Source organism: Kogia breviceps, chromosome 16 (genome assembly GCF_026419965.1).
Source record: "Kogia breviceps isolate mKogBre1 chromosome 16, mKogBre1 haplotype 1, whole genome shotgun sequence".
NCBI classification, from domain to species: Eukaryota; Metazoa; Chordata; class Mammalia; order Artiodactyla; family Physeteridae; genus Kogia; species Kogia breviceps.
Window position 1 is genome coordinate 2,750,804 of NC_081325.1, and position 19,956 is coordinate 2,770,759.

Sequence of the window (19,956 nt, forward strand, 5' to 3'; positions counted from 1 at the left end):
GGAAGATCCCACGTGCCGCGGAGCGGCTGGGCCTGTGGGCCGTGGCCGCTGAGCCTGCGCGTCCGGAGCCTGTGCTCCGCAACGGGAGAGGCCGCAGCGGTGAGAGGCCCGCGTACCGCAAAAAACAAAACAAAAACCTTTTTGATAAAGCCGCGTGTGCTCTGGCGTAGGTAGACCACAGTGTCGCCTCACTCAGGTAGCCCCCGCGGTTGCCCGAAGGGTCAGCCCCATCGCCTTCCCAGGGCAACACTACCACACCCGCCAGGTGACCAAAGCAACAGTCATCCCCGAACACCGACAGCTGTTCAAATACAGGAGTTTATTTATTTGTTAATAATGATTATGATGATTTTTTGGAAAAACAAGTTTTAAAATGTTCAGCCTTAATGTTAATGAAGGTTAGGCCACCCAAAAGACAAAGCAAAGATAACATTAAGTCATGGTCCAGGGTTACACTTATGAAAAACAAATACAAGATTTACGAGACATGATATGTAAAAACAACCAAAGTAAACGATTTCAAATTTGTTTATATAAAAACATATTAAAGATCACTTTAAAATAGTGTCCACCTTTTCTGTAAATGGGCATAGACTAAGCTGCAATCATGTACAAATGTGATAAACTCAACAGCTTTCTGAAGCTTTTAATACAATTCCTTTATATGCAACTCAACAAAGTAATATAAAGTGAAGTCGTTAGAAAAATAGGGACCTTGCTGAATCTATCTTGCATTTTTAATTTAAGTTGGAAAATATAGTTCAGATCATAAACACATGAATTTCAGATTTACATATTAGCTGTATCTTCCAGAATATGAGATACGGTCTTTATTTTGGCTGAAATGCAAAAATACGGTTAATTTCTCTAACAGATTAGTTAAAAATACTTTCCATTGATAGCAGTGCTAGTCCTAGAACAAAATGTAAGCAAAACATTTGTAAGTCACTTGTCTTTTCAGTGCCCCAAATATGCAGATCCTAACACTAAGCCCTTAAGATGCATCTGCTTTAAAGATGACTGAAGGGAAATCTCCCGTGACTGAGAATCTGAAAATCCTACAAACAGTGAAAATCTGCTATTAATAGACATAAATTCAAGTAAACATTGCATATTTGATTTAAGTTAAATTAACTTATGACACATTGGATCATAACCACTAAATACGTAAAAGGATTCTCAAAAATCACCCATATGCAAAGATGAAACTATACTACGTAAGCGGTGCCAGTCCAGTGACCACTAAGCTGTAGCTGCTCTTTGGTTTGGCGCAGTGACAGTGGTCAGACGCCTCAGGTACCGAGTATTCAAGTAAGTCTGTACCCACGTAAAACCACGCTTCCTGTCTGATTTGTTTTTAATGGCAATGGCAAGACCTGAAATTCAGCTTTATTTTCCTTAAATATTATCACAATTGTTCACGCGTTCGAAGGAACAGAGGTGGTACTAATAAATTTTGACAGGGCTTCATTTTGACCATTTCTCTGCAAAGGGTGGCAGCACTAATCAGTCCCAGAGAAATACCAAAGAGGCAGCCTCTCCCTGATGCCCATACCCCCATCCACTTGTAGGCCCTTGCCGAAGTCATTAATGTGTACAAGTAAACGAAGCCGAGTATTTAGAACGCGGCAAATGTTGGCCATAAATTAATTAAACCAAAGGTAACTAAATTAAAAGGCTTTAGCTGAAGATTTCTGAAAAGGTGTTTACTAATGCTATTAAGATGCTGTTAACAGATACTGAAAGAAATGAAAAAGAAACACCACAAAAGCACCCGAATAGGTTAAAGGGAAAATTAAGTTTCCTCAGTTGTTAATCAGGTGCATGCAAATCCTCTGACCCGAATGTAAAAATTCCCACAAGAAGTACCAGGACATTTCTAAAAGCAGTCACTTCCGTTTAAACATTTACTACGTCCTTGTAATACTCAAACTGCCAAACTGAAGTGATGTTTCTGGTTGGTAAATCGATATCCCTTAACTCTCATAAGTTTTCTAGAATCAAGATTATTAAGACTACAGTGTTGAAATAAAGGTAGAAACTGTATTACAGTATTCCAAACTATTTTCAAAGCTAACTCATTCCTCTAGTTCAAAGGGGAAAAAATTACTTCCTTTTAACATCTAATATTAATATAGCCCATGGAATTAGACAAATCCTATAAATTATAAACCTGGAATAGTAGGCTATAAAATTTATGCTACATTAGGAGATTACAGAGCTATCCCTAGAATATTGTTTGGCGTTCAGAAGGAACTCCAAAAATATCTGTTGGACGAATGTTAAGTAAGGTATTGTGCAAAATTAGAAATTGAAGAATGTTAAAGGTCGTCCAGTCGAAATCGTTCGTAACACCCCTCTCCCCAACCCCATTTTATAGACAAGGAAACTATAACATGTTTTTACAGACGCTGGTTAAAACTCATCTCCACCCACTACTGGAAGCAGTCAGTCATTTTAGCTTGTGTGTGGCCGACTAAGCAGAGTATAAAGGAGGAGTAACATCTGTATATTGTTCCTCCGCTATAGGACACTATTTTTCTTTAGAATTAATGCAACGATCCCTGTCACTTAGATTGGATTTCAAAAGGAAAAGGGGGATAAATGTCTAGGCAGAAAGGGGTTGCTGTTAGGAAGTCAGACTTAAAATCCTGCATATAAGAGTGGAATCCACCTCTCAGAGAATGGAAATTTTGAATGACTACTCAAGTGAGAATTTCTTTCTTGAGAGCAGCGTTATGCTAAACAGTTTTACCCTAGTTCAAGCTGTATTTTATGTTGCTGTTTAAGCTATTATAGGATTACTGTAAAAAGTTGCAAAGCAAATTTCAGTCATTACCTAAATTGAAATTTGAAAGTCAACTCAGCAGCAGGCAGCACTCTGAAAACATACTTTAACAGCTTTCTGTAGCTTGTCTTTCGCTTTACTTTTCTCCTAGCCACTTCTACCCAATCCTACTGTGTCCAATATTTCTATAGCACACGTAACCTTTGTTTCCCTACCTGTATAAATACCCATGAAAGTTCAACAAATGAGTATACTGAAAGCAGAGAGAAACAAAAAATTTCTTATACTGCCAAATTTTCTTTGAACCTTGGGCACAACACTGCACATGGTTTAATTAATGCTTAGAACTAAGCCTTCAATGAATTATACAAATATGCTCCATGTTTTAAGTGATTAGGCATCTAAATCCTTCTGAGTGTTATTTTATAGCCAACAATAAAAAAAATCTTCAGTAAAAATGTTGAAAAGTATAAAACAGTAACTATAAGTTAGCAAACACCAAGTTGTTTTTAAAGCAATTATTTTCTTTTTCTTACACAGTACAAGCACTTTCAGCCACCATACTGACCTAGATGTACTTCACTTAAGACGAGTTTTTACCTTGTGTTTCTGGAGTGAAAACTTATATGGATACTAAGAAACAACTCTAATAATGTAACTTAGGTATCAAAAGAATACATATGCCATGTTAACATGTGACCTGACAGCTCATATTATAGCATATCATAATACGTTATTATGAGTAAATGTTATTTCCAAAGTAAAATTAAGTCACTTTTGTAGCTGTCAGTCAGTGTTGAACAAGTGGGTTCATTTAAGATTAAGGCATCTTCCAGCTCTGGAGTAGTGCTTCTGTGGATCCAACAATCTGTACAAAGGTTTCCTTTTTTAAAAAATATATCTTCATTTATACTTCAATTATTTAATTCCATTGATCATCTTCTTGCATATAAAACTGAAAATATTCAGTCCGTAATGTTTTTATAAACCTATAAAACCAGAAACAATTGAATTATTGATTAAAACTTGATTTTATATTTCTGAAAATAAGATGTATTAAATAGTTCTTTGGGCTAAGGTATAAAGCTGCTAATACAACACAAAAGGAAAGAAATACTTTAATATTGCTAATATTCTAGTAGTAATAGAGGTTTTTAGATGCTGTAAATAGGGGACAGATCACAGCCTTTCCCTGAAGCCATTAAGTGAGCACGTGAATAGAGGCAGATCCTTACACTTTTCCCGTAGTGTTAACTTGGGCACAATCTGAGGAGACTTCGATCAGATGTTTATGGGAATTTCAGTGAGGATTCTCAAGCGCCACGAGCATCAGCCATTATTCCGCCTACACGGAGAAGACGCCGGGAGCCCGGAGCCCGGAGCCCGGAGCCCGGAGCCGGGAGGCCTGTCTGAGGGCCAGCTCTGGGCGGGGCCGCCAATGACACGGGATCACCGCCTGCGGCTCCTGCTGCCCTCTGCCGGCCCGGAGCCCCACCGGGGGCTGTTTCTGACGCTCTCCGAGTCTTAGGCTCTGGCTGTGACTTGGACATGGCCTCCAGGTCCTCGTAAGGAACTGAATGCTAATGACAAACAGCAAGCAAGGAAGCAGATGTCCCCCAGATGAGACTACAGAGGAGAACAGAGCAACTGAGGTAACAGAGGTGTGTTGTCTTAAGCTGCTAAGTGTGTGATAATTTGTTAGGTAGCAATAGGTAACCAAGAAACACTACACGTAGGTTTTCAAAACTAAGAGCTGTGCGTGATGCTGCTGAGCCAGCGGGCTTAGCTTGTGACTGGAACGTGTACAGCCGTCGTCCCTGTTTTTAAGCAGCAGGAGAGTTCACTACATCCCTGCGGGTCCGTGTCAGTGTTAGCACTGCCCTCACTGCGCCTACTGGTCCATCGGGAAGGGCTTCTATTCCTACTTCAATCAACCTCCTCTGGCTACTGCCTCTGCGCGCACACATAAGGCATCACTGACCCATGTACTTGGCTACAGTAAACTGCTCTTCTGCTATATCTTTTGTTTTGTTTTTTTTTTTTTTGGTTTTTTTTGTGCTACGCGGGCCTCTCACTGCAGCGGCCTCCCCCGCTGCGGAGCGCAGGCACCGGACGCGCAGGCTCAGCGGCCATGGCCCACGGGCCCAGCCGCTCCGCGGCATGTGGGATCCTCCCGGACCGGGGCACGAACCCGCGCCCCCCGCATCGGCAGGCGGACCCCCAACCACCGCGCCACCAGGGAAGCCCCTGCTATATCTTTTACCAAGTAAATAACATCAGTGAACCTCTTAAGTCTTTTTTCAGTCTTTAATCTTAGTCACTCTTCTCTGGGTCAAATTTCTTCAGTAGTGGGCAAAAGTCACCTTTTTTCCTAAAACTAATTAATGTACCGTTCAGTGAAAGGGTTAGTTGTCCATATACCAATACTAACAATTTTTATTAGTTTCCTCATTAATCTACCAACAAATATCCAGTAAGATCATGGTAGGAGTGGGAACATAAAACGGGAGTTAGGCAGATGTTCCCTTCCAACCTCTCCTGAACTACCTGATTTTGCTGATATAATGGAAAGAGTAAAAAAGACTGAATTGCAAATTGTTTTGAGATTATGACATGCAAATAAACTAATTTTTGGAGAAATTACCTTTCTACTGTCTTACCGTGCTCTTATTCAACTGGTTAGCTATGAACGAGCGGCACTCAATTTTCTATGGCCACTGTTACCTGGTTCTTTGTCCCTGTAAGCACATAATTGTATATGACAGGACAAAAAAAGAAATATTAAGTTTCTGGCTAAATGGTAAAATCGATGATTACAGTAAAAGCAAGTATTATGTAAGCACTAAATAGGCTTCTGGTGCCAACCATTTGCCTTCCGTTAGAACCCAGAAGGAGGGAAAGCAGTGCTAAAATCTGAAAGTCTGATTTTATGCTTATCTTTGTAAAAATGTGCATTGGCCCTAACGTGTTCAGGAGCAATGATTTAAAGTCCACAAATGGAGTTTTCCCTTGATTTTATACTGAGGGTCTAATGACCTGAATGAAGGTCTCTTTAAAAAAAATTATTTTATTTAATTTATTTATTTATGGCTGTGTTGGGTCTTCGTTGTGGTGCACGGGCTTCTCACTGCAGTGGCCTCTCTTGTTGCAGAGCACGGGCCCCAGGCGCATGGGCTTCAGTAGTTGTGGCACGCGGGCTCAGTAGTTGTGGCTCGCGGGCTCCAGAGCACAGGCCCAGCAGCTGCAGCACATGGGCTCAGTTGCTCCGTGGCACGTGGGATCCTCCCGGACCAGGGCTCGAACCTGTGTCCCCTGCATTGGCAGGCAGATTCCTAAGCCCTGGGCTACCAGGGAAGTCCCCTGAATGAAGGTCTTAATGAAACTAATTTAAGAGAACTTAAATGCTGCTGAAAGCCAAAATGACAATAACAACAGATTAGAAATTGTGACAGCAAAGCTTTCAAGTTTTAGGGTATTTCCTAGAGTTAGTACCAAACCATTTTCCTACAGTGCAAGAAGAATGTTATTACTAGTATTATTAAGAACTACAGATATGTTTTAAGCTATAATGCTAGTGAGTGGCCAGACCGTATTATAAACCGAGGCCTGATTCAAAAGCCCACTTCTATCTCATCAACTGTTGTATAATGTACCACAATTCATGAAATGATTAAGAGTCATCATGGTTCAAATACATGCAGTGCACTCATTTTATACTAAGACAAGACAGCCAAAGAGTACAAGGCATTTCAAAATTATTTTCAAATAAGCAAAAGCTATGACCCCAAAGAATAACCTTGTTTAAGCATTATCCAGAATATTATGCTAAAAGAATTTTCTACATCTGAGGTGACAAAATACATGGCTGGGTAACAACAAGGAAAAACAAAATTATGAACAGAAAAAAACACAGCAGCAGCCACTACGCTTCCTCACTCAACCTTCGCCTCCGTGAAAGCTACCGGTAAACACTAACGGCCCACGTATAAGACATTTTATTAAAAAGTTTCAAATATTTTACAATAGCACATAATGTATATTAATTTTTCCCCATTTATTAAACCTGGTGATTTTCATTTTAACCAAAGCAATCTTTTCAGATGACGAGCATTACCTGATCTGACAACACCTTCTTCAGATCCATTCTCTAGCCACTGAGATTCACTGTCCAGCAAGCGGTTTTTTGATTCACTAAGCGGTTTGATAGGAAAGGGTGGATTTGAGCCAACACTGAAAGAGGAGCAAATAATTTAGTAAATAGTCTAACGCTCAATTAATGATACTTAATTAATAAGCAGAAAATTAGTATTCCTTCTCCTAAATAAGTGAGGGCAACTCATGAGATCTCAGCACTCTGAAAAAACTCCATCTTCAAGAGAAAACGTGCCCCCAACCCCCCGCATTAAGTGGCTCTCTAGACCCAAGAATTTGTACTCAGCACTGCCAATGAAAACAATGAGATAAAAGAAAAACAGCTTCAGAGGCCAATCTGAAACATTTTTAACATGTTAATCAAGAGCCATAAGGTAGCACAAGGACAGGTGAGGATCTATGTCTGTGGCCAGGACAAAAAGATTACCTGTCATTTCCCAAGTTTTCTGCTTTCTACCTCTGCAGTTTAGATCTAAGGGGAAAAAATGATTTAGTGATTTAGCGTAGACTTAGTTTTCTAGCTAAGAGATTCAGGGAGGGAGGGAATGGAGGAAAAAAAGGAGGAGGAAAAGGGAACTTGTATTGCTGGGGACCCACTATGGGCAGACGCTGTGCTGGGTGCTTTCTACGCACCATCGCAATCTTCACAATAACCCCCGAAGGGAGTACAAATCGTCCTCTCATAGAGCCGGCAGGTGAGGCTCAGACGGTTTAAGTAACTTCTTCGAGCTCTGAGGTCCTAGGTTCTAAGGCCTATGTTCTTCCAAAATTAATCCGCTAGCTTGGAATTTATAATCGCTCCTCCCCCACAACTTATTTCTGTAGTAAGTTTCAAGTGTTTCACTTTGACAGAAGCATCTCTATCTCCTTTAACATTTCATTTAAAATGAACTATTTCTCTGAATTTATGAATCAGTGTGCTCGCCATACAAACTCTGAGAAAATATCCTCTAAGATGAAGAAGAAAAATTTTGTATGTGTATTTTTGAATCCTCATTATTTTCACGCTGCAGTTAAAATCTGTTTATCAAAATAAAATGGTGAATAGTACAATGACTATCTTCTGTGAAAATATAACTGATGTAAACCAACATAATCAAATCTTGAAAGAGTCGTTTCTAGGAAGACGCAGTGCAGGTAGGGTAGCCGTGCTTCCTACCCTGCCAGACGCGTCCAGTGACATGAGACTGTCCTGCTTCAACTACTAACAGCAAGCGTTCACTTTCTTACTCTCAAAAGTGTTCTGGTTTGAATGATAAAAAATATGGTTATCCTGAGCATATCAGCTATATCCATATTATTTTAACCCTCAGTTGAAAAAAACGAATAGAATTTCTCTTTATCTATAGTGGCTTGCTACATTACTACTGTATTTATCTATGTATAACAGACAGACACACACACACACACACAGACACACACAGTTTGCTCTATAATGAATTCTGAAAAACTTAATGACAAGAGGCACACCTTCTGGTATTTTCACTGTGGTTTGAAACAGAAGCTTGTTCTGGATCCGTCCCCACAAGACGAGTCGGAAAACTGCAGCCATCACCCTGACTGCATAATGAAAAAGATCAGTAATAATTTAATCATGTTCAGTTAAATCAAAGTGGTCAAATGTAACACCTATTTTCCAGAGGCATGGTATAAAATTATCACAACTTGTCATTTCAGAGAATGATTTCTAAGATTTCTAATTCAGAGGCTTATTAGACTCCACTGAGGAAATAAGTGTTTTTCTTTTATTATTTACATATAGTTAAAAACAGTATCTTCCATGACTATTAAAATGAACATGTCTATTAAAGTTATGATAAACATACATATTCAAATATTTGGGTAACTGACCTGCTTATCACAATCATTTAAGATATCATAAACGCTCAAACTAAAATTCAAGATAGAAGTTCCACATATTTATTTGTTCAACAACATTTATTAAACAAAAATATACTGGATGTTCCGAGTACCATTTGAAGGGCTAGGGATACACCACTGAACAAAAGAAAAGAAAATCTCTGCCTTCAAGAAGTTCACAACTTTAAAAAAAGTACAGCTATGCCTTCTGCATTCTAAAAACATCAAAACTGTGTACCGCAGGGAATTCCACTTCAGCCAAGACGGATTAACCGGTACATTTGACCTCCTGTTGCACAGTATATACAACAACTCTTTTCAAAGCAGGCAGCACAGAACTGTGGCGTCTGAAAGAAGAGAAACCAACCACGGAGTTGCAGCTTCTGCCAGACCCTGAGCACCAACAGGGGCATGTGCAGAGCAAGGTGGTCTCACTGAATTGAGGGGACAGAGACGGGAGTTTCGAGAAGACGAGGAGGCTTGCTTCTGTCGGACAGAGCTGAGGAAGAGGGATACGTGCAGAGAAAGGGCTACAGAAATCTGCACAGGGTTTTCCTTGAGTCTTCTGATGAATACTAAGCCACACATGGGAATCTGGGGAAAGAACAACTGGGGAGTGTAAGCTGAACAATTCGGAGCCTGCACAGCCCTGAAAGCCATTTGCATTCGACCTGCCAGAGTAGAGAGACCTCACTGAACATGTGGGTATGGCAGAGACGGCCGGCAGGCTCTCACCTTTGCTGTAGGACTAAACTTGCCCTAGAGGAAATGCTACTTTACACCCAACCAAACAAAGGTTGAAACAAGTGCCAGGAGGACTAAGCTGAAACAGAAGTCTGCCAAAACAAAATTCAACACTCTTTAAAGGGAGACAAAATTTAAACACTCAGAATTCAAAATGTCCACCATCCAATCAAAAATTACTAGCATAAAAAGCAGGAAAATGTGATCACAACTGAGAGAAAAAAAGTCAATAGAAAATATTTAGAAATGACCATGAACACTTGAAACAAAGACGATAAAACAGTGATTATAAATATGTCCATGAATTAACTGGAAAAAGTGGATATAAAGAAAAAAGAAATGTAACATATAAAAAAAGAACCCAATTGAACTTCTGGAGTTGAAAAATATAGTATCTGAAATAAGAAATTCACTGGATGAGCTTAACAGTAGACATTACAGAAGAAAAGATAAGTGAACTCACAGATGTAACAACAGAAAGGATCCAATTTGAAGCAAAGAGAGAAAAAAGATGGAGAGGGAGGAGGGAGGGACCACAGCAATGACCGTGGGTCTCGACACATATTTAAGAGAAGCTGAAAAGCTAGTGGGGGAAGGGCACAGGAAGAGGGAGGCAGGCAGAAAAAACAATTGAAAATTGTTTCAAAATTATTCAGATTGGACTTCCCCGGTGGCACAGTGGTTAAGAATCCTCCTACCAATGCAGGGGACACAGGTTCGAGCCCTGGTCCAGGAAGAGCCCACATGCCGCGGAGCAACTAAGCCTGTGCGCCACAACTACTGAGCCTGCGCTCTGGAGCCCGCGAGCCACAACTACTGACCCCCAAGTGCCACAACTACTGAGCCCGCGTGCCACAACTACTGCAGCCCGTGTGCCTACAGCCTGTGCTCCGCAACCAAGAGAAGCCACTAAATGAGAAGCCCCCGCACCACAACGAAGAGTAGCCCCTGCTCGCTGCAACTAGAGAAAGCCTGCGCACAGCAACGAAGACCCAACGCAGGCAATAAATAAATGAATAAATAATTCAGATTTGATGAAAACTACAAATTCATAGATCCAAGAAGCCTAACGAATTCCAAAGAGGATAAACACAAGGCAAACATACTAAGGAACATCATCATCAGACTACTTAAAACCAGTGATAAAGATAAAATCTTAAAAGTAGCCACAGGGGAAAAAAGACATAGTAATCTACAAGCATACCTCATTTTATTGTGTTTCATTTTACTTTGCTTTGCAGATACTGTGATTTTTATAAATTAAAGGTTTGAGGCAACCCTACATTGAGCAAGTCTATCGGTGCCATTTTTCCAACGGCATTTGCTCACTTTGCATCTCTGTGTCACATTTTGCCAATTCTCACAATATTTCAAACCCTCCACCAGCAAAAAGATTACGACTTGCTGAAGGCTCAGATAATGATTAGCAGTTTTTAGCAATAAAGTATTTTTAAATCTAGGTATGTACATTTTTTTTTTTTAGACATAATGCTATTGAACACTTCACAGTCTATGATTATAGACTGTTATATGCACTGGGAAACCAAAAAATTCATATGACTCACTTTACTATGATATTTGCTTTATTGCGGTGGTCTGGAACCAAACCTGCAATAATCTCCGAGGTGTGCCTGTACAAACAGTGGAATAAAGATAAGAGAGAGGCTGATTTATTGACACAAACAACACAAGCCAGATGATAATGGAACAACATCTTCAAAGAAGGGGAAAAAAAAACAAAGACAAAAAACCCAACTGCCGGGCTTCCCTGGTGGCTGGCGCAGTGGTTGAGAATCTGCCTGCTAATGCAGGGGACACGGGTTCGAGCCCTAGTCTGGGAGGATCCCACATGCCGCGGAGCGGCTGGGCCCGTGAACCATGGCCGCTGAGCCTGCGCGTCCGGAGCCTGTGCTCCGCCATGGGAGAGGCCACGACAGTGAGAGGCCCGCGCACTGCGATGAAGCATGGCCCCCGCTCGCCGCAACTAGAGAAAGCCCTCGCACAGAGACGAAGACCCAACACAGCCAAAATAAATAAATTAATTAATAAACTCCTACCCCCCAACATGTTAAAAAAAAAAAAAACCCAACTGCCAACATTGAAATTTGTTTAGATAAAATAACCTTAAAAAATAAGAGTCTATGTTCCAACCAGTCGGAGTGGAAACACCTGAATATAAGAGACAACAGATAAAGCGCACAGAAGAGACTGGCGCACCTGAAGATGAAAGTCAGGAAAAAGACTGAACACAGAGTGAGCAGACAGACACCAGTGAGCCGTGGCGGAGCCTCTCGAGGAGCCACAGACATGTAGCTGGGGTCCCTGCAGGGACAAGGGGAGGGAGGTGACAGAAGAAGTACTTGAAGAGACAGTGGTTAAAAGTAGTTTCCAAATCTGATGAAAGTTTAAAATACAGATCCAAGAAGCTCAACAATCCTAAGCACGAGAATCATGAAGAAAACGACACCAGGCGTGTCATAATCAAATTGCAAGAAACTAGTGATAAACAAAATCTTAAAAGCAGCCAGAGAAAAATGTCATATTACACAAATAGTAATATACATAATATCCACAAACTTCTCATCAGAAAAAAATGCAAGCAGCATCTACAATTCTATACCAAACAAAATGTCTTTCAAAAATGAAGGCAATTGGGAATTCCCTGGCCGTCCAGCGGTTGGGACTCTGAACTTTCACTGCTGGGACTTGGGTTCAAACTCTGGTCAGGGAACTAAGATCCCATGTGGTGTGGCCAAAAAAAAAAAAAAAAAAATGCAAATATGTCATATTCAGACACAATAACAAGCAATACAGTTCCTTGTTAAGGGATAAAAGGAAAAACCCCCCACAACACTTACAAATATGGTACTTGAATTTCAAATACTTTTTAGATGGCCTAGGATGGCTGAGAATTTGGGAGAAAAGGAAATTATGAATCATCTTGAGCATATATTCTCATTTAAATTTAAATGCCAGTAAAAACTGCATTATGTGTTGGGTCCTCTTTGATTTAAGACACAACAGAATACCTAACCTGTACTGGAAATCACTGAAGATACGGCTCATCAAACAAAGATATGAATCATCTTTTTCTCTCATTCAAATATATGCCCAAACTCTCCTTCACCCTTATAAAAAACATGAAAAATAAAATGCTTCATGTAATCAAGATATTCTGAGTTTTCATTCTTAAGGCTCATAATGTCATAATATACTATATTCTCTGAATCATTTAATCAGAGAGACAGAGACTATCACAGGTTCCATAATTTCTGAGACGTGCATTTTATAAACTACCTTGAAAATATTGGAAGTAGCCAATATTTCTTTTCATCGCCAAAGACTTGTCTCCAATTTTTACTGCATCCAAGCGAGAAACCGTTTCCATCAGGTCCATATGAAAATGTGGGTGCACGGAATGATTCTGTTACAGATATATATTACAAAAAAGAAGAGTTAACCTATTCGAAAATTATAGGAGGGAAGGAAAGTACCAATTTTTTTTTTTTAAACTTTTTTGGGAAAAAATATAACCTCTTGAATATTTCATCACCCTTATAAAATGAAAATGTCAAAATAATTATGTGATATTAAGGAAAATCGACTGAAGAATGTTCAATACACCTTAGCCTTTTTTTTTTTTAAAAGATATTCTATCTCTTGCAACTTCACTCATTCATTATTTATCAACTTCCTATTACGTGCCTTATGGCAAAGCACCAGGTTTTGGGATCCCAAGGTAAAGTAATTAAATTCTGACCAAAGAACCCACAGTCTAACAAAAGTCTATCAGAATGACAGTGTGATAGAGATATATGCGAGTGTTGGGGGTGGTGGCCAAGGAAGGTGAAATATGCAGGAGGTGACGCCTGAGCTCGGTCCTGAGCTATGAATAAGTGAGGAAGCTGAGGGCGGCCAGAGACTAGGATCTCTGTTTAAAGACAGAATGCATTTCAGAATGTTTTAAAGCTATGGATAAGAAGGAGCCAGGGAGAGACGGATTGGGAAAGGTTGATGATACAGAAAAGTGAAGTAAAAACTGATGGAAGAAAGTTCTAGAAGAAATGGGATGGCCTTTAGAAAAGTTCTAAAGATTAACCACAGATACCAGAAAAGACATCGTGTCTGCAGAAGGTAGAGAGTGACAGTGATGGGTTTGAAAGTTGAAATGTTTGTGTGCCGTTATAAAGGTGAGACGATAAGAATTTACTTGTGACACCTTCTAATTTTTCTATGTAGCGTTCACAAAATAGGTAAGGAAATTAAGGAGAATGATGAAAGTCCGGAACACCTATCGTGGGTAATAAGGTGGCAAAGCTGATCAGAAACACGTGACATTACTGCCAAATAATGCTGAGGGCCTCGGTGAGGTCTGAGACGTTGAATCTGTAGTTGTGACCAGCTCTGTGGGAGTGAGACAGCCTTCAGCAGCCCCACTGCCCTGGGAGAAGAACGCATCACTGGAGTAACCTGGGTCAGGGACGGGCAAGAGCGTTAAGGAGAAGAGGCGCCTAGGGGCATGTGTAATGCGAGGGCGCTGCTGGGAGCCTGGGGGCATTTATTACAGGAGCTAGAATGGAAAAGGCTGAGAAACGAAACCAGAAGGGCAAGAAACGTGGGCGAAAAGCGGTGGAGTGTGGAGGACTCAGTAAGCTAAAAAGCGCACACGCTGGACCACGGCAAGGGAAGGCTGAACGGAGAAAGGCTGTGGTCAGAGAATGGAAACCTCAAGGTGAAAACGGGAGGCCTCTTCAGTTTCAAGTGATGAAAGGTCCAGTGTTTGGGTACAGGAATGACTGGCTATCAGGATCAAAGAGACCAACCGGCCGGCCTGGGGTGACAGCGGCAGTTTGAATGTATTAATAGAAACTCTGTAACAACATGAGAAATGATTCAAGGTAGGGAGGCGACAGCTAGGAGGAAGGTACAAGCGACGCCCCAAAGGACACCGGGCAGCAGCCGTGGAGAGCTGGGTAACGCCAGGGCGTGCGGGGAGTGGTGTGTTAGGGGAAGGTCGTTCAAAGTGTGCGTTTAAACATCTGAACAGGCTGTAAAGTCAATTCAGTGCTTTGAAACCAGCATTTCCTTTTAAAGAAGGAGAACAGAAAATATTAGAGTACACTGGACATAGTGGACATCAATGAAGCTTTATGAAGAGTCTGCTTATTCTAATTACATAATTTCATAAATGTGTGTGCATGCACTAGGTAGTGGTATAAAATGATGCATTTCTTCCTGTAGTCACTGGTAAAAACGTTTGAAAAATGATTGTTTTTAAGAGAACAATGTGTTTCCCAGGAAGCACTCACCTCTCAGACACGTACAGGGTTTGGGCGGGAAACAAGTGAAGCGGGGTGGGAACCGTGCCAACTAAATGCTCGTGGCCACCGGAAGCAGTCAGCCACTACTGAGCTCCTACTGAATGACGCCAGGTGGGAAAAGAGGGCCACCAGAGTCATGAGTTTTGAAAAGAAGAAATCTCCTTTTCTGTGTGAAGTCTCTGTGTGCAGCTGCTTGGGAGGTCTGAAGAGCTAGGCTTTGCATGTGGACTGCCTTCTGTGACCTCGGGTTAAAGGTGAAGAGATGACAGGATATTCTGTGACGATGATAAATTAATTGACATAACGAAGCTTATTCACATGGAAAAGGGATGAAGGCATGGGAACTGGAGGAGAGCGCAACAGCAGAGTGAGCTGGGAAAGGCGGGCCACCAAACCCTTGCTCTGGAAGCCCGTCATATTTTACAGGACTCCATAAGACACGAGATTAAAGTGATCCAAATATAAAAGTACCTAAGAGTCTCCCTACAATGTCTGCATCTTTCTATGTTAAAATGTGTCCAACTCTCCTTTAGACAGCAGGGAGTGTTTAACTTTCTTTTGAAACACTGTGACAGATCCCTATTTTGTTAGGCAATACCTCAATATTCCAGTTACGGCTGGTTTTGCTGCTTACATGCCGAAGGTTTAGTCTGAGCAATGCCACACCACTGTTGTTTAAGAAGTGTGTGTCCAATTATTGGAATACCTTACTGAATTCTTCCCCAATATTTTCATTTTAAAAAAATGAGCAGGGCTTCCCTGGTGGCGCAGTGGTTGAGAGTCCGCCTGCCGATGCAGGGGATGCGGGTTCGTGCCCCGGTCCGGGAGGATCCCACGTGCCGCGGAGCTGCTGGGCCCGTGAGCCGTGGCCGCTGCGCCTGCGCGTCCGGAGCCTGTGCTCCGCCACGGGAGAGGCCACGGCAGTGAGAGGCCCGTGTACCGCAAAAAAAAAAAAAAAAAAAAAAAAAAAAAAAATATATATATATATATATATAGTCAGTTCTCTACTTTTATATACAACACACCACTGAAAAAATATATAAAAGTCAATCGTACTTCCTCAACCTTCTCAAAATTATGAACCTTTATATTTATTAAACAGCCATTGTTCCTATCCAGTCCAAGTTAATAATTTTTTTTTTTTTTTTTTTTTTTTTTTTTTGCGGTACACGGGCCTCTCACCGTTGCGGCCCCTCCCGTTGCGGAGCACAGGCTCCGGACGCGCAGGCTCAGTGGCCATGGCTCACGGGCTTAGTTGCTCCGCAGCACGTGGGATCCTCCCGGACCGGGGCACAAACCCGCGTCCCCTGCATCGGCAGGCGGACCCTCAACCACTGCGCCACCAGGGAAGCCCTAAGATAATTTTAATACAGAATTATTTTATCTTTATCATCTTTTGTCCTTCTCTAGATTTCATGTTCATTTGTGGCCATTTTCCTAAATAATGCTTTATTTTAACGTACTTACCTATGGTGGTTCTGTTTTTTCCAACTAGCCAGCAGTGGTAGCTGAGAAGTGACAATACGCTGATGAAGAACATTGTCGACACAAAGAATAGAAAAAGTATGTGGAATTTTGCACGTGTATCTGAGAGTTCATTCTGAGGAAAGGAAAAAGACGACTTACTTTTCAGAATAGTCAACCTCCAAAATATGCTCTTACAAATTTGGTTCTTCCCGAAGATTGTTGAATTCGCCAAAAATTGCCAGATATGAGAAGTAATAAAATAAATTAGATAATATATCCAAAAGCAGAGAATTGGTATTATCAGAGGGGCTTGCTTACATAACATGTCAGAAGGAGTCACTTAAAAAACCGCTCTTAAATTTTAGCGATAGTTTCAGTAATAAAATAAAAAGATGGACACTTTTACCCAACGTTTTTCTTTTGTACTTTATACATATATTCAAGCTTTCCCCAACATCCAGGATACACGAGGGTTTTCTCCATCTACGCCGCTATTTGCTTGTTTTCATTATATAGCCAGAAACTAATTGTGATACACCTATTTTTGGACTCCCCGAGTCTCTGCCTCTGGAACACCACTGCACACAGCCGTCCCTTCAGCTGCCTCCATTCCTACCTCGTTAACTCTTGCTCCTTTCCTACAGAGCCTGCTTTGCTAATTACCGATTTGGGTATGTCAATTTGCCACAAGGCATTAGTGAACAAAAACAGCTTCTGTTACCCATTCTAATGGCTAGATTCATTTCAACAGAAGCGAAGTGTTAACCCAGAAGAAGCCAGTCTCTAGCAAGAGGATAAGAAGGAAGCCTTTAAGCATTCGCTGTCCGACAAAGCCGCACAGCCAGCCACAGCCTCACGGAGCAAGAGCTGCTCCTGCTTGATTTCAACACTGTTTACAGGCTAAGAGGAAGGTTTTTAGCATCAGGTGATTCTGACGTATATCTTCTCCTCTTCCTTCCCGAGTAACCGCAGTACCATTTAAACACAGCAAGCGATTCTTCTATCTCCCCATCTTGTGAAACAAATGAGTACTATACACACTCACTATCAATGTCACAAAAAAGATGGCGAGAATGTCACGGCAATGATGTTTTTTACCTTTGGACAACTCTCTAGATTTCCTGCGGCAAAGCTTGTACAAACAGAGACAACGCATTAAGAAACCACTTTTTATACAAACTTATCCTGCGCGCTACTGTCGTAAACCTTTCGCGTTTGGAAGGACCACTAAGACGTGGCTCTCCAAAGGTCATCAACGACGTTTTCTCAAAAGCCACAACAGACAAGAACATTCCGCCCTCCAAGCACGTTTAGGGTACACTTTACACCTTTCCACGAAGTTTTTAAGACAGAGATGTGTATCTAGGAAAGCATAAAATTGATTTTTTTAGCAAACAGCTTTTTAAAAACTTCTGATGAGTAGCTTCTAAAAACCAGGTCTCATAATTTCTCACCTGCCTCACTGCTACTGCAGCGGCCTTCCCAGGGGCGCCATCTCCTCCCCTCCAGTCTACTTCCCACACAGCAGCCAGAGGGACCTTCCTAAGGCCGACGGCGTCACGCCCGCTCCCCATCCCACGGCCCTGGCAACGCCCGCAAAGACCCCGCATCCCCGGCCGCCTCCTGGACCCGTTACCCCTGCTCATCTGCTCCAGCCTTGCCGGCTGCCTGGCATGGCACCCCTGCTTCTGGGCCTTGACTCTAAAGGCTGGATGTCTCCTCTGTTGGAAACACTCTTCTCTCAGGTACCCACTAAGTCCCGTCAAGTCTTCGCTCAGCTTTACCTTCTTACTGAGGCCTACTACGATCACTCTTAAAAAAAATTCAGGGCTTCCCTGGTGGCGCAGTGGTTGAGAGTCCGCCTGCCGATGCGGGGGACGCGGGTTCGTGCCCCGGTCTGGGAGGATCCCACGTGCCGCGGAGCGGCTGGGCCCGTGAGCCACGGCCACTGAGCCTGCGCGTCCGGAGCCTGTGCTCCGCAACAGGAGAGGCCACGGCGGTGAGAGGCCCGCGTACCGCAAAAAAAAAAAAAAAAAAAATTCAGATGTAATTGACATATAACGTTAGTTTAGTTTCAGGAGTTCAACATGATGATTGCATATATGTCTACATGGCAAAATGATCACTACAATACGTCTAGTTAACATCCATCACCACACGGAGTCACAAAAACTTTTCTCTTGTGGGGAGATCTCTCAAGACGTAGCTCTTAGACACTTTCACACATACTTATTAGCCAGAGTCACCATGTCGTACAACACAGCCCCGGCTTATTCTGCCACCTTCTCCCACTTCGCCCATCCCCCAGCCCACCTCTGACAGCCACCAAAATGTTCTTTGTATCTATGGGTTTTTTTTTTTAATTCCACGTGAAGGTTAGATAATACGGTATTTGTCTTTCTCTGTCTGACTTTATTCCCTTCTTATAATGCCCTCAAGGTCCATGTGAGTTGTCAAAAATGGCAAGATTTCCTTTTTGTTCCACGGCAGAATTTACACCATCTATGCAACGGTATAAATTCCGTTACATATTTAGGCCACAATTTCTTCATCCACCAATGTCAACTTAAGAGTGTTTTCATGTCTTGGCTGTTATAAGCAATGCTGCAATGAACCCAGGGGTGCAGATATCTTTTTGAGTTAGTGTTTTCCTTTCCTTTGGATATAGTCCCAGCAGTGGGATTTCTGGATTGTATAATAGTTCTAATTTTAATATTTTGAGGACTCTCCGCACCGTTCTCCAAAATGGCCGCGCTAATTTACTCTCCCACCAAGAGCACACAAGGGCTCCCTTTTCTCCACGTCCTTGCCAAAAACTTGTTATTTCTTGAAAGTCTTTTTGATAACAGCCACTCTGACAGGTGTGAGGTGGTATCTCGCTGTGGTTTTGGTTCGCGTTTCCGTGACGATGAGTGACGCCGAGCATCTTTTCATGTGCCTGTTGGCCGTCTGCATGTCTTCATTGCAAAAATGCCTATTCAGATCTTCTGACCATTTTTTAATCTGATTGATTGGTTTTTGCCATTAAGTTCTATGCGTTCTCTATGTATTTTAAATATTACTCCTTAGCAGATACATAATTTGCAAATATTTTCTCCCACGCAGTAGGCTGCCTTTCCATTTTGCCAATGATTTCCTTTTCTGTGCAGAAGCTTCTAGTGTGACATGGTCCCACTCGTTTAGTTTTACTTTTGTGGCTTTTTTTTTTTGTGGTATGCGGGCCTCCCACTGTTGCGGCCTCTCCCGTTGCGGAGCACAGGCTCCAGACGCGCAGACCCAGCGGCCACGGCTCACGGGCCCAGCCGCTCCGCGGCACGTGGGATCCTCCCGGACCGGGGCACGAACCCGCGTCCCCTGCGTCGGCAGGCGGACTCTCCACCACTGCACCACCAGGGAAGCCCTTACTTTTGTGGCTTTTGCATTTGATGTCAAATCCGAAAAATCATTGCCAAGGCTGATGTCAAGGAGCTTACCACCTGTATTTTCTTCTAGGAGATTTATGATGTCAGGTCTCATGTTCAAGTCTTTAATCCATTTGGAATTGGCTTTTGCCTGTGATGTAGGATTGAGGTTCAGGTTCATTCTTTTGCATGTGGCTGCCCAGGTTTCATTTACTGAGGAGAC

General features: G+C 42.0%; 1 protein-coding gene across 5 annotated transcripts in view; it reads right to left on the reverse strand.

The window, feature by feature from the left end:
• Positions 1–299: 299 nt before the first annotated feature.
• Positions 300–19,956, reverse strand: part of ZDHHC20 (zinc finger DHHC-type palmitoyltransferase 20) — a 73,169-nt gene continuing 53,512 nt past the window's right edge. Inside the window, exons 8-14 of one of the 5 annotated variants that reach the window (XR_010837172.1) lie at positions 16,333–16,465; positions 12,842–12,968; positions 8,411–8,500; positions 7,368–7,412; positions 6,903–7,018; positions 5,449–5,526; positions 307–3,777 (exon numbers count right to left, since the gene is read on the reverse strand). Coding sequence is in view for 3 of the 5 variants with exons in the window: in XM_059041484.2 (XP_058897467.1) it covers positions 5,489–5,526; positions 6,903–7,018; positions 8,411–8,500; positions 12,842–12,968; positions 16,333–16,465 (504 nt within the window). In the remaining 2 variants the exon portion in view is untranslated. Of the gene's footprint in view, positions 3,778–5,448; positions 5,527–6,902; positions 7,019–7,367; positions 7,413–8,410; positions 8,501–12,841; positions 12,969–16,332; positions 16,466–19,956 lie in introns of all 5 variants that reach the window. The other 4 variants (XR_010837173.1, XM_059041484.2, XM_067016426.1 and 1 more) reach the window with 4 other exon arrangements.